The 14807-nt window shown below is 38.8% G+C and overlaps 1 protein-coding gene across 1 annotated transcript in view; it reads left to right on the forward strand.

The window, feature by feature from the left end:
• Window positions 1–14807, forward strand: part of LOC123875907 (protein espinas-like) — a 172824-nt gene that overhangs the window by 65924 nt on the left and 92093 nt on the right. The window contains exons 4-5 of the mRNA XM_045922000.1: window positions 3561–3674; window positions 4011–4139. Coding sequence (XP_045777956.1) covers window positions 3561–3674; window positions 4011–4139 — 243 coding nt within the window. The remainder of the gene's footprint in view (window positions 1–3560; window positions 3675–4010; window positions 4140–14807) is intronic.

Here is a 14807-nt window from a genome sequence, read left to right on the forward strand (position 1 = left end):
AACGATGCTGGGAAGACGCCACTCACCATGAGATGAACCCAAATTATGCAGACGTTAAATGCGGTCTCTCCGTCACAGGCGCCATACAAACGTAGTTGATACAAACTGAGTTTATTGTGGCCTCCTCTCAGACCTGGGCGCGCGTGAAACCCTCGTAGTTTTAAGTTTACGTAATTACTTATCACCACTGTATCATCCTACACATCTCACAATTCTGACCATTAAAACGTGTACAATACAGACTAGCGCTTGGCTGCAATCACACTTGCTAGCAAGTGTTGATGCAGCCTAAAATGGAGCGCCCTTTCCTAGAACTTGCCTATTCACTGTTGACTTCAAGGAGATTTCGGTGTACATAGGTAGAAAAACACAACTCCTCCATTTCTAAAAGTTGATTACAAATTCCTTTTTCTTAGAAGATTCGAATCCTAAAAATTAGAAAATAGAAAAGATAGTGTTACTATGCAGTATTCATAACCATAACAAGATGGCAAGAATTGAGTAACAAATCATTAACACGGATGATACAAAATGATACATATAGCCAATTTCGTCGTCCCGTGGAACGTTCGGATTCTGCGCACGTATCATTTTCATTAGGCGTTCATTAGACGACGAAGGGGCTTTATTAGCTACCTACTAGCTATATTTATTGCTGTGCTCTGCTTCATAACTGTTTATTGAACTCATTTCACATAATATATCCTTCTATTTCTCAAGAATTAACTAATTCAAGGGTTCCGTACCTCAAAAGGAAAATGGAACCCTTATATCATAAATGGATAACTTTGTTGATTGTCTGTCTGTCCGTCATTCCGTCCGTCCGTCGTGTCTGTCAAAAAAAACCTATAGGGTACCTTCCATTGATCTATCCTAATCATGAAATTTGGCAGGTAGGTAGGTCTTAAGGCACAAGTAAAGTAATAAATCCGAAAACCGTGAATTTGTGTTAATTGTGACCGTTACATGATGCATCACAGAAAAAAAAATTAAAATTGTGCTTCAAAGTAAGATAACTATACGAAGTGGGGTATCATATGAAAGGGCCTTACCTGTACATTCTAAAACAGATTTTTGTTTATTTTTATGCACAATGGTTTGCGATTTATCCTGCAAAATGTTTGAAAAAACACCCGAGTACGGAACCCTCGGTGCGCGAGTCTGCCTCGCAAAGACTTTACAACTTTTAGATTATCCAAAAAGTAATCAATTCAATAGTATTTTATATACAAAGGTAACGTATTTTTACACGACTGCCCAAAAAAGCGTGTAATGTTTTCAAGTTACGCATGTGAGTTCCTTCATTCCACTATAACTTCTCAGTGCCTAAACAGATTTAGATGTATGGGATATCGTTAGAATTCTAACATTATCCCGAGTGACTACAATTTTTTCGAAAAATTCAATATCATGGCAATACGGCGCCATTTTCAAATGTGAAAAATTGTACTCATTAGTTTGTGTTTTGGCAGGTACCAATTAGTCCTGTTTTTTGTTCAGGCTATATTTTCATGAATTTACAATACATTTCCATAACTTTGTCACATGCGTAGACACATTATAGTAACTAGTAACAAATTGAGGTAAATAATTAGGTAAATAACTTTCCTTTTCTTCATAAATGATAGGATATTAAGAGCGATATTTCATAGCATGGGATTACTTCATAATACCGCCATAACTTTCACCTAACTGATACTTTTCTGTGCGCCATGCGATAAGGTTAAGCCTTATTTATTAATGCATTAGTTACTGTCCACTGCATTGCTGCAAAAAAACTAATATTATATTACAACTAAGTACATATAAATCCTTTAGATAGAATGGTCTTTAAATACGCAGCGACGCAAATATTCGTTCTACTAAAATCGAAAAAGGACAGCGTTCTACGTGAATTGAGCGGGACAAGGACAACCGTTTACTAAGTAGATATTACTAGGCGTATACCCTTATGTTTCGGGGTGTTCTATGCTTCAAGCAAATGTATGAAACACATAAATAAATGTAATATTAGAGGTGCGTGCCTGGAATCGAACTCTGTACGCCCCAAATAACCACTAGGCTATCACTACTTTGAATAGACTTAATATGTACTAGATTTATACACTTTGAAGTTATAAATGTTTCTGTTCAAATGCAAACTAACTAAGTACCTACTTATTCCATAACTTGAACTATGTCACCGTATTTCTTTATATAGTCCTTAATACGTGAAGATTGAGAAACTTCTGATACATATAATGACATAGTAACACAATACACACACTCCGATTGCGCAAACGCAGCAATTTAATTGACTAACGGTTTTACTTACGCAATAAGAGTTAACTTATTTGTTTAAATGCAGCGCGCGTCAGCGTTATATGTCAATTGTTCTTGCTTGGCACACCAACCTCTTCATACACAATGCATTTTATAAAGGGCAGTATGAAGGGTGAGTAGATAGAGACATCATAGGACTCATTATAGAGGCATTGGAAACTAATTAAAAAGCCAGTGAAAATTCCCATTCAAATTCCCCATTTCTTGCTATAATTGTGACACGTTATGTAAAGGTTACTTTATATTATGAGTTTATAATGAAATTTTAATTATCCATTCGTGATTTTCGAGTGATTTCGTACAGGGATACAATTTTAGTTAAAGTTAAACTTTTTGACAAGATTACTGCTACACCTTTCTACTATCAAATTGTACAGGTCAGGTAAAGATCTGCACTCGTACCTAAGCAGTTGAAATTCCACGGACACGTATGAAGTGATTTGCCTCCTCATTTCTAATTCGAACCGCTAGAATATAAAACATCCTTCCGGCGTCAATAATTACCCTCTTAACTTTTGTGCACTTTCAAATCAAGAGTCCCTCTTCTAAGTTCTAGGCAAGCGCTTTCCATCCAAGCGCAACCAAGTAACGTGGTGAAGCAGTGGACGGTTAATCGGCTACTCCGCCACGTACATTGTTAGGAATTATCCTATCTAGATTATTACGGAAAGGGAATTTTCAGGAATGAAACTCAAAACTATTCACTAACTCATAACTATTGTACATTGTTCTGTTTATTCTATTTTCTTAGCCTATTACAAACGGTGGTTATTTCTATTTACAATTCCAATACGGACGCGAGCTTGTACCGACACCGAACCAATATGTCCAAATACGGAACCTACTGCGCTTAGTTACTGCACGAGGGGTCTCTAACGACCGGGGGACCGAGGGTGGAAGATGCCCGAGAGGAGAGGGACGGCAAGAGGGCATCTTCTAGGCAAGCGCTTTCCATGCATCTTAGGCTCATCATCGCACTTGCCAGGTCTTTGCAGCCAAGCCTAATCCATACTTAATATTATAAATGCGAAAGTGTGTCTGTCTGTCTGTCTGTCTGCTAGCTTTTTACGGCGAAATTTGGTACAGACATAGCTTGTATCCTGAGGCAGGACATACTTTTTATCTCGGAAAATTAACCAAATCTTACGGGATTTTAAAAAACCTAAATCTATCCGTCCAAAATGCATTACTAGTTATCCAAAATTTCTCGTCTAACATGATCGATGTGGCAATTCCAGGTGCACCTGTACTTCTCCGCGCTGCCAGAAGACAAAGTCCCGTACGTGAACAGCATCGGCGAGCGGTATCGGCTCAAGCAGCTGCTGCAACAGCTGCCTCCACAGGACAATGAGGTATACCTGAACTTTAGTATTCATTTTACTTTTGGCTTTCCAACTCCAAGCATAGCTCGGGCAATGGCCCGCTAAGTGACTCAGCTTTCTGGTGAGGCCCCTTATTAGCACCATGTTTCGGATCCATACGTCATTACTGGCAACACGCACTGTTTGAAGGCTTTAGTCTGCAAATGCTGAGGAATTTTGGTATAAAACCACCATCCTTCTGTTGCCTGGTATATTTTCTTGAAAGGGTTCTTTTGTTGGTTTAACCGCTTCTCAGAACGCACCTCCCACAAGCTTAGAATTTCAATTTAGGTCCACCTGTAAACATGAAAGGTCATATAATTCCAGGTCCGCTACTGCCACGCGTTGTCGGACGAGGAGAGGAAGGAACTCCGGCTGTTCAGCGCGCAGCGCAAGAGGGAAGCGCTGGGCAGAGGCCAGGCGAGGCAGCTGCATGCGCCCGCGCCGTGCGATCGGGTAAGTTTTATTACTCAAAAAAACCGGCCAAGTACCCAATAGGTTTCTTGACAGACACGACGGACGGACGGACAAACGGACGGACGGACGGACGGACGGACAGACAGGCAGACAACAAAGTGATCCTATAAGGGTTCCGTTTTTCCTTTTGAGGTACGGAACCCTAAAAAAGATTGGGAAAATTAGCTCTATTCATTTTTAAAGCTCTTAAAAGCTTGAACTTATGGAAGATATTTTACCACATCAGTATCTTACTGAAATCATCCTGTCAACCGACCCAAAAATGTTTACATTTATACTTTGAAGTGCGACAGGTTTTTGATGCAATAGTTTCGTGAAATTGCTACTCGAATTCTGAAGCCAACCGTATATATACCTACCACTAGTTCAACTGAAACTAAAATCCTACAAAAATGCACACAATTTCAAAAAGTCAAAGAAAGAAATGTTCCTGAAACAGTTTCTACCTGAATCTACAAAACTGCCTGCAAACATGGAAACAGTAAGTACCTAATTACATACTTTATTTTTGGTTGACGAAAACAAAATCTAAGACACTTGTAGTGAGAGATTCCTACTTTCTATTAAGAAAATTCTTCAAGGAATTTAAGTTCGTGCAGGGATGACCTCAAAATATGCACCGTTTTGGCACCTTTAGATTCAGTGAACTTTTTGGTATCGTAAATCAAGGTTTCTTTAATTGAGTAAGGAGAGCACTTACAAACAAATCATGGCCCTCTGAAATTCTCAAAAGAACTCTTTTAATTAACTTCTATGAAAAGCGAGCGCAAAAGCAATTAGAATCCTCTTCCTTGCCCCACAATTACACCGCAATCAGTAAAGCCCGCGTAAAGAATGTTGGCAATCACATTTTACTTCTAATTGCCAATTATAATAATTTCAATCGTAATGGTTTACAGTTTACATTACACTATGTTCTGCTCGTCTCAGAACTAACCAATACCTAGGTTTCTTCGAGAAAAAGTCGTTTTAATGCCTTACTTATCATGATCAACCCTTATCGCTGGGCCACTAATGAGCACGGAGTCTCCTCTAAAAATGAAAAGTTTTAGACCAAGTTTTTCACGGCCCATCCGTTTAACCAATTTTGTCAAAATTTGGTACAGCAAGATCTCGGAGAAGTACATAAGTTTTGGTCGCGGAAAATCAAACAGTCCCTGATGTTTAAAAACCCTAAATCCACATAGACGAAATTGCGGCCTGCGGGCCTGATCCACTTGGTACAGAGATATTAGATTGTATCCCGGATACACACAGACTACTTTTATCCCGGAAAATCAAACAGTCACCACGGGATTTTTAAAAGACTAAATCCACGCTGACGAAGACATTGTATCTAGTCATTGGATAATTTCTTATTTCACATACGTTGAAATAATTCATACGTGCATGTCCCCGATCCCAGATTCGAACCTATGTCCCTTGATAACAATCCCAGATTAAACACGTTAGATATAAATTATGAAGGCAATGAAGCGAAAAAATGGTTTAATTTAAAAGAGCCGTGTCGAGATCCGTTTAATCCTGCAATCCATCTGATAAACTCTGTTAACACCTTGCGTTTGTCTTTATATAAGTTAGGCTGCAGTTTCATTACGAGCGGTAGCGATTTTATAACTTTCTGCCGATACTCGTGGGCCCTAGGTTTAAAGAGTTTATTTCTCAGAAGAACAATGTTCACTTATAATATTAGAATTCTAAGTATAAATTATATAGAAAAACATAATTTTTAAAGGTTCAGGATTCAAGACACTTTATCTAAAGAGTGAATAGGTATCTTGTAGGCTCCATCGTAGGCTTCATCATCACTTGCCACCAGGTCTGATTGCAGCCAAGTGCTAGTCTACACCCTCAATTTAAAAAAAAAAACTTTGCCTATTCAATCATTTCAATTTGTAAATTCTTTTGAGATTTAATTATTTTAATGTATTTGAGGCCGCATTTTTTATTATACTTACAACTTTTTGAGCAAAAAGGATAGTATATCCGACTGTAAAAAGATGTTACTTGTAATTCAGTAAAGGAAACCTTCGTGTAGTATAAAAACTAGGCTGGAATTTAAAGTTTCTTAGAATAATAAGATCCTAAAGGGTAGTGGGCAAGGCACATACTTAGTTCAAAAAAACCCATAATCTTTGGAGTCCCAGGTGTTGCAATGGCGACCTCGCGTAAGAAAGCGCAGCGTTAGAAGACCGCTAGTTCAAGGAGCTACTATAGGTGGACAGACTACATCAAACGAGTCGCAGGGAGCCGCTGAATTTAGGCGGCCCAAGACCGTGGCGTGTGTAAATCCCTACGAGGGACCTACTAATCGCTTATTATTTGCCCGCTCCTTTTATCACAATGACCGCACACTTCTTTAGCGACGCAACATTTTAATTCCGCAACCAATAAATCATACGGGACCCTCCCGAAGCCGCCTCTTGCATCTGACAACGTTACATATTGCTTTCGTGCTTCGTTTGAAAGTCTCAGCAAAAACTATGTCCCGAGCCAGCAAAATAGGATAAATCTTTAACAATAGTACGAGACCGGGAAGTAAGCGTTTTCTGGTCGAGTGTGAGTTAGACGGCCGAGCCTTGGCGAGGACGTCTATAACACGAGGCCAGAAAGATACTCCCAGTCAGGCATGTATAGTGCTTTTCCAAAAAATGAAACAAGTAAGTAAATTTATTTAAAAAAAAAAACGGTAGAGTTCCTAATTCAAACCATCTAAGCTAAAGAATAAATATAATTATATTAATACAATATATTCAGGATGAAAGGTTATTCTAAATTCAAACTTATGATATGAAATGCATACTTACTTTTCTGGACAGTTGTAATACTGTCCGGGAAGTTTAACTTTCGAAGTGTGAAATGTGCACATTTCGTATATTTTTTTAGAAAAATGTATATTTTGATGACAAGGCCCCGCACGACTGCGGGTGTGGTGGCAGCTGTGCTTGTGGTGGTAGTCTTGACATAACATCGTAAGTGGCATAAGTTGCCCTACATTAAATATATAAATTCATTTCAACTCATTTCATTTCTATCTGCTATCTATACTTATACTAATAAATAAAATTGGAGTGTCTGTCTGTAATTTCGAAATAACCACCTCATATTAAGCTCATATGGTTATTTGAACGACACCAACACTGAATCACACGTTTTTAAAATTTTTGTCTGTCTGTCTGTCTGTCTGTTTGAAAAGGCTTCGGAACGGCTGGACCGATTTTGACGGGGTTTTCACAGACAAGTAGAGGATTGACCAGGGCGTAACATAGACTACTTTTTTAACTGACTTTCAAAAAGGGAGTTGTGTTTTTCTACCTATGTACACCGAAATCTCCGAGATTTCTGAACCGATTTGCGTCATTTTTTTTTTTAATCGATAGAGGAACTTTGCGACATTGTTTCATATAAAATTTGGAGTCCAACTCCTCAATCCTGATGCTGCAGGGGATCTGACCAATCCACGCGGGCGAAGCTGCGGGCATCAGCTAGTCTTTAAATATTATTATCCAATAACCATATTATCAATAACATAAACTTAATACTATACCTTTTGTGCGTAAAAACGTAATTATTGCAAATTATCGCCGAGTTCGTGAAACACATAAATGCATAAATTACCACGGACCACCCACTGAGACCGGGTTTCACTTCACTTTACTGTTCGACTGCACTTTCCGGACTTCAAAGATGCTTGAAAGTTATTTGACAAACACTCCACTTTGTGAAAAGTTGAGTAAATAGATAACACTAGTTCACCTGCCCCGGCTTCCCACGGGTTAGTATTAATAAAGGGATCAAGGACTTTTTCTTGACCCCTTTATAAATACTCCCACTCGACGAGACTTCAGGACTATTACCTACTGAAAACTAGATCAATTGATGATAACCTAGTATAATATAAAGAGATCCGCCTCCTTTTCAAATTCTTTTTCTTTTCCTCCTATTCACACCGGACAATTGCGAATTAGCAGACTTGGCACCCCTTTGAGATCATTATAGAGATACATACAGATATCAGGCATACAGATTTCCCAACGACATTTTTCTTCATTAAAACAATTGGTATTTTTATAACTCCGGAAAGTTGGAGATGCATGCCATGGGACCGAGCCTCAGATTCCCAATAGGAGGCGGACTTCACACACTTTTAAGAACATAGAAAGCAAAACTCAGTATAGGTACAAACTTTTAACGACACAAATGATTTAACTCCCAAAAGTACCAATGAGCTATAAGTACCAATGAGCTATAAGTACCAATGAGCTATAAGTACCAATGAGCTATAAGTACCAATGAGCTATAAGTACCAATGAGCTACAAGTACCAATGAGCTATAAGTACCAATGAGCTATAAGTACCAATGAGCTATAAGTACCAATGAGCTATAAGTACCAATGAGCTATAAGTACCAATGAGCTATAAGTACCAATGAGCTATTTGTAAAAGGGATTAAATAAGGAAAAAAACAAATTGACGAATAAAATCTCATAATCATTAGTGCTCCCCGGCGGCGCGGCGGCAGCGAGGCAAAGTTTCCGCGTTTTAATTTGTAAAGATGCAAATGAATTTGATTTGCGCTGCGCGAGTCTCCCCTGGTACTCTTAATTAAACTTTCGGACAGTAACATTTAAGGCGCGATCGAATAAGGCCAACTACAGGTGTGAGACCAAAATATAATAGGTATAACTTTTTAACTACTAGCTAATGTCCGAGATTTCATCCGCGTGGGTATAGATCTTTTAATCCCCTTGGAGCTCTTTGATTTGCCGGAGTAAAAAAGAAAAATAAAACGGACTTCAAAAACCACAAACACTAAAAAGTAAAAAATAACTTTTATTTAGCTACACGTGTAATGTACCTAGGTATGAAGTCGAGCAAGCATATTAAAACAAAATTAGAAATCCAAGAGTGAAGCTTGCCCGACTTCATACCTAGGTACATTACACGTGTAGCTAAATAAAAGCTATTTTTTACTTTTTAGTGTTTGTGGTTTTTGAAGTCGGTTTTATTTTTCTTTTGAATTTTTTTTATTTCACAATTTTTAGTGGCCCACTGTACTATAATATGCTATGCCCAGTTAAAACCCTACTGTTTACTAAGCTATTACACTGATCGCGAGCAATTTGCTCCTATCTATTGAGGAGTTCTGTTCTCCATCTCCGAAGATATTCATCAGATCTTTCCCAAATTTATATGGGACCACCTGCACAGTATACCCTTTCAAACAAAAAAAATATTTCCAAATCGGTCCAGGGGTCTTTGAGTAATCGGGGAACATACATAAAAAATAAAAAATAAAAAAAATAAAAAGATTCCGACGAATTGAGAACCTCCTCCTTTTTTGGAAGTCGGTTAAAAAGTAATCTATGTGTTACTTTAGGATATAATCTACGCAGCCCCGGCCGGAGGCCGTGCACCGGGAGGCAAATTCAAGCTTGGTAGACGCAGTGGTGTCGGTGACAAGCCGGGCAAAATTCCATGAATCCGGGGAGAGCCAGGGTCGAAAGGAAAATTCTTGCTCGTTTTATCAAATTGTAAATACCTAAATTTGATTTCGGGGGCTGTCGAAAATAACTGAGACATTAACCTCCCTTGGCCGATATTGTAAAAAACTACGCGCTCGCTTCGCCCGCGCTTTTAACGTGAAAATATTGTCGGGCGAGGCCGGCGGCATTTTTTAGTTTCTGCCCCGCCTCTAAATAATTTAAGATCCGGGGCTGAATCTACGTCCATTTCAGCCAAATCTATTAAAGCTACATATTTCGATTACTCTGGTTCTCCTACGGATCTCCTCATTTCTGGTTTTATCATGTAGATATACCCCAACCATAGCTCTCCATCGCTCGCTGAATGACTTTGAGTTTCTTACGAGGCCGACCATATCTCGGATCATCTTACTTTCGGATGATTTCCGGACCGGTCGGTGCTGTGGTAGAGTCTTGACATATTATCATAAGTGACATTCATTTTATCACTGCACATGCACCGTTCGAAGGCCAAGACAGTCGCATGTCTGTACTAGTCTTAAATCCGCGCTTTGTATTGCTGAGTTGGTACTAAAGTCTCAATTCGTTTAATTGTTGAAGTTTTTCGTGTAAAAGAAAAGCTGAGCTCTCAAATTTTTAATGGCGGAACATTTTTAAAACTCCTGTTTTTTAACGTTTTTCCTTATTTGTTTTAATGAGGGGATCCAAAATTTATCGAGTAATTTGAAGCGTCGCCGTTGATTATGATTTTTAATTGTTACATTTTTTCATTTATTAGAATCATAATAAATGAAAAATGTACTTAACAATTAAAAACGGACCCCCCGGAACGGAACCCCGTACCTCGAAAGGAAAAACCGAACCCTTATAGGATTACTTTGTTATTTATCTGTCTGTTTGTCTGTCTGTCTGTCTAAAAACTATTATGCCCGAAAAATGTATTATGTCGGAAAAATTACCCGAGTACCTACGGAACCCTCGGTGCGCGAGTCTGATTCGCACTTGGCTTTTTTTTTGTGTTCCTACCTGCCGATATAGGTACTAACTGATGCCGGGGATTTCATTCACGTGAATTTAGGTTTTAAAAATTCCGTGCGAACTGTTTGGTTTTTCGAGCTAAAAAGTAGCCTATGTGACCGCTAGGTCTCCATGCAAAAATTACGTCGATCCGTCGCTCTGTTGCAAAGCGATTGAAGGAAGAGAAAGGCTACATCGTCACTTATCTTCCGACCAATTTAGGTACTTAACTATAAAATAAGTTATTAAACTTTGCTTGAATTATAGTCACATACACCAACGAACCATTTTGGTGACGTTAAAAGTTAAACAATTTCTTGGTTCGATGACTTCTTGGCGAGGTATTTATGATTGCCGTTATAATTGGGACCCCCCCCCCCCTTACCTCTCCCCTCCAAAATTAGTGGTTAATGTAGTGGAACTCCCCTGAAGGAAATATGCCGACTGTGGTTCGCGAATCTCTTTTATATTCTCGGAATCGCGTGTGTCCACTGTTCGAGGCGACACGTTTTTAATTTAAGGAGGATAACTGTGAAATTTTTGCCATATTTGCTTAGATCAGATGGTTAGTATTCATAACGTCGTAGTAACTAAAACATAAGTCGTACAACCTTGTGTTATGTTCCGAGGTTTGATTAGTCTTGGACAAAACTATTCTTATAAGTCTGGCAAAAGATATAACTCGGATAGTATTTAAATCTTACTCGCACATAACGCTCAGTTATCCTCTGGTACCATGTTAGAGAATGACTGAGTGCGACACATTCAAAAACATTGAATCTACAAAATAAAACAAGTTTAAGTGATGGTTAAATTGGTGTTTTGTTGGTTTTTGTGGAGTGTCTATAAGGTTTAAAATAAACCCGTGTTCTACGCTCGTTTATACTTTTGTCGGGTAATAACATTCTAGTTCACCTAATTATTATTTTACTGAATAAACAATTACTTAGTCAGTTAGTACTTATTATAATGATAATAATAATTATTAATGGTTTAAACTTTATATAAAACTTGTACTAAATGAGGCTATCATCTATCTATCCAGTAACAGCACGCATTTAAAATTTAAAGAAACGTGATTGAAAGCTCTAAACAATTTGATACCTAAATTAAATGCATTTTGATCTTGTACAACTTTGTAACGTCACTTTTACTAATGGCAATAAATCCGTCAACCCTTTGTATCTCGTACGACAATGGAACCGGTGAGCCATTAAGTTTAAAGTGCTCTCTTTTGGCCACGGTTCACTGGCTTTTAATCGTCCCTTTGACTGTCTCAAACAAAAGAATTGGTTACCCACCCCTACGTCCATCCGTCGATTTTTCGCTTAAATGGTAATTACTAATTATGTAATAGTAATTAAGTTTAAAAAAAATATCGCTAACTATGAGCCTGATAAGAAAACTCAGAGTACTTAGCGGGTGATGAAGAGAGCGACCTTATTACTTACTGTAGTGATCTCTTCCCGGCAAACCATACTTAAGAATTTATAGAACTACATATTATATTTAGAAATACTTACTCCTTTACCTTCTATAAATACTTGTACTGGTTGTTTCAACTGTGCACCCCTAAATATAAAGTAAACGTAACATTAACCATCGCACCTGTGATGCGCTGTAAACATGACTCTGTTTCACTGCGACCTAATGTGCCGAGGAATAGGGGATGACGGGTGAAATGTATGATATTATTACCCCTATATTTAGCCCATTAGCGACGTGGTAGCCTCACGGTTAAGATATTTGGGGGTCGGGCGTTCGATTCCGTTCACCAATAAGTTTTCGAATTTATATTCGTTTTAAGCAATTAAAATATCACTTGCTATAATGGTGAAGGAAAATATCGTAAAGAAACCTGCATGCTTGAGATTTTTTCATAACGCACTCAAAGCTTTTTCATTATAATTTATAGGTAAGCGCTTGACCACAATCACACCTGATGGAAACTTAATTGGAAAGTGATGATGTGGCCTAAGATGAGATGCGTTTACCTAGAAGATGCCTATTCACTCTTGTTTTAAAGATATCCGTATACCTGTAGGTACATTGGGTATCTTAAGATTTCCCCTTTATTAAAAGAAAGGCTAACTAACGCATATTATACCTACAGTAAGTAACCCATAAAAATATTTATTATGATACCGCGCGGGCAATTTACAAGGACGCGTATGGTGGAAATGTCCCATAACGTTCCCATGCAGTAACCGCCTGTTAGTTAACTGCCTCTCATAAACGCATTAATTGCTTTTCCATGAACGTTATTGCCGATATGCCGGGAAAACGGAAAATTACCTACTGCTTTTCCATCATCATCATCATCGCGTGCCTTCTTCGAAACGAAGTTTGGCGATCATCATCCGAAAAGCTTCTCTATTAAAAGCCGCCTCTTTCAACTTCGGGTAACTAAGCCCTGTCCACCCCCTTATATCGTCCAACCATTTACGTCTTTGGCGACCTTGAGCTCTTTTGCCTGCAATTCTCCCTTCCAAAACTAATCTTGGGAATGAGAATTGTCCTCCTCTCTGTAAATGCCCAAAGAAAGCGAGCTTCCTTCGCATGATGGTGGACATGAGTTCTCTCTCTTTGTGGACCAATTCCAGTACCTTAGTGTTCGGTGTAAAACTGTTCCAGGTTATTTTGAGCATTTTCCTGTAGATCCACATTTCGAAAGCTTGTAGGCGGTTAGTTGCTTCCTTTTTGAGAACCCAAGTTTCACAACCATACAAGAGGGTGGACCAGACATAGCACTTTACAAGGCGGCATCTCAGCTCAAGCTGTAATTTGTTGCTGCAGAGGATTTTGGACATCTTGTGGAACATGGTTTTGGCTTGGCTAATACGGCACTTTATTTCTTGTAGGTGATCCAGATCCGAAGTGAAATACCTACCCAGGTACTTCATTTTCGGGACCACATCCACGCTCTGGTCCCTCAATTCCAGACGGAAGGGACTTTCAGGCCTCTTCGAAATCAACATTGCCTTCGTCTTACTGACATTAATTGATAAGCCCTTAGCTTCTCCCGCTCTTGATACTTCGGTAAGCAGCTGTTGCAGTCCGGTGGCAGAATTAGCAATCAGTACTGTATCGTCAGCATATCGGATGTTGTTTACGCATACTCCGTTTATATTAATTCCTTGTTGGATAGAACTTAGTAAATCTGTTAAGATCTCTTCAGAGTACAGATTGAAGAGTAATGGAGATAGTATACAGCCCTGTCGGACACCTCTGGTTATTGGCCGCCAGTCCGAGAGTTTACCCTCTATTTTCACTGCTGCTTCCTGGTTCCAATAGAGGTTTCCTATTAGTCGGAGATCTTTATCTTCCAAACCCTTCTTTCTGAGGACATCCATAAGAATTTGATGTTTGACCCGATCAAATGCCTTTTCATAATCTATGAAGCAGAGGTACACATTCTGTTGCATTTCGATGGCTCTCTCTGCTAAGACATTTAACGTGAATATGGCCTCCCGCGTTCCTACTCCCGATCTAAAGCCAAACTGTTGTTGACATATACTGTCTTGGCATTTCCCTATTATTCTATTATAAATTATTTTAAGGAAAACCTTTGTAGTATGGCTCATCAGACTAATTGTTCGATAGTCAGAGCATTTGGTCGCTTTAGGTTTTTTGGGGATAGTAACAAAAGTGGAACGAAGAAGATCTTTTGGGATATTTCCGGAGTCGTAAATCTTATTAAACAGTTGTAGCATGACGTTTTTGCTCTTGTCACCCATACCTACTAAAAGTTCTACTGGTATACCATCCTCTCCTGCCGCTTTTCCGTGTTTTAGCGACTGTAACGCATAGTCTAATTCAGCAGCAAGAATGGAGTGGCCACTTAGAGGCGGACCCCTAACTGTTTGGCTGGGTCGATCATCGTGATACAATTCTGCTATGTATTCTGACCATCGCTGCAGACGTTTGTCCAGTTCTATGATTATATTGCCTTTTGAGTCTGCTACAGCATTTGAAATTGAAATGTTCGGTCTTGTTGGAGAATCTTTGATTGCCTTATGTAATGCTCCGTGTTGGTGAGTTGCTGCCAGATATTCTATGTGGTTACAACGCAAAATTAAGTCTGCTTCTTTGGCTTCTTTTATTTTCTTTTGTAACACATCGTTTACTTCTTTGTATTTACTAG

Source organism: Maniola jurtina, chromosome 20, assembly GCF_905333055.1.
Source record: "Maniola jurtina chromosome 20, ilManJurt1.1, whole genome shotgun sequence".
Lineage (NCBI taxonomy): Eukaryota > Metazoa > Arthropoda > Insecta > Lepidoptera > Nymphalidae > Maniola > Maniola jurtina.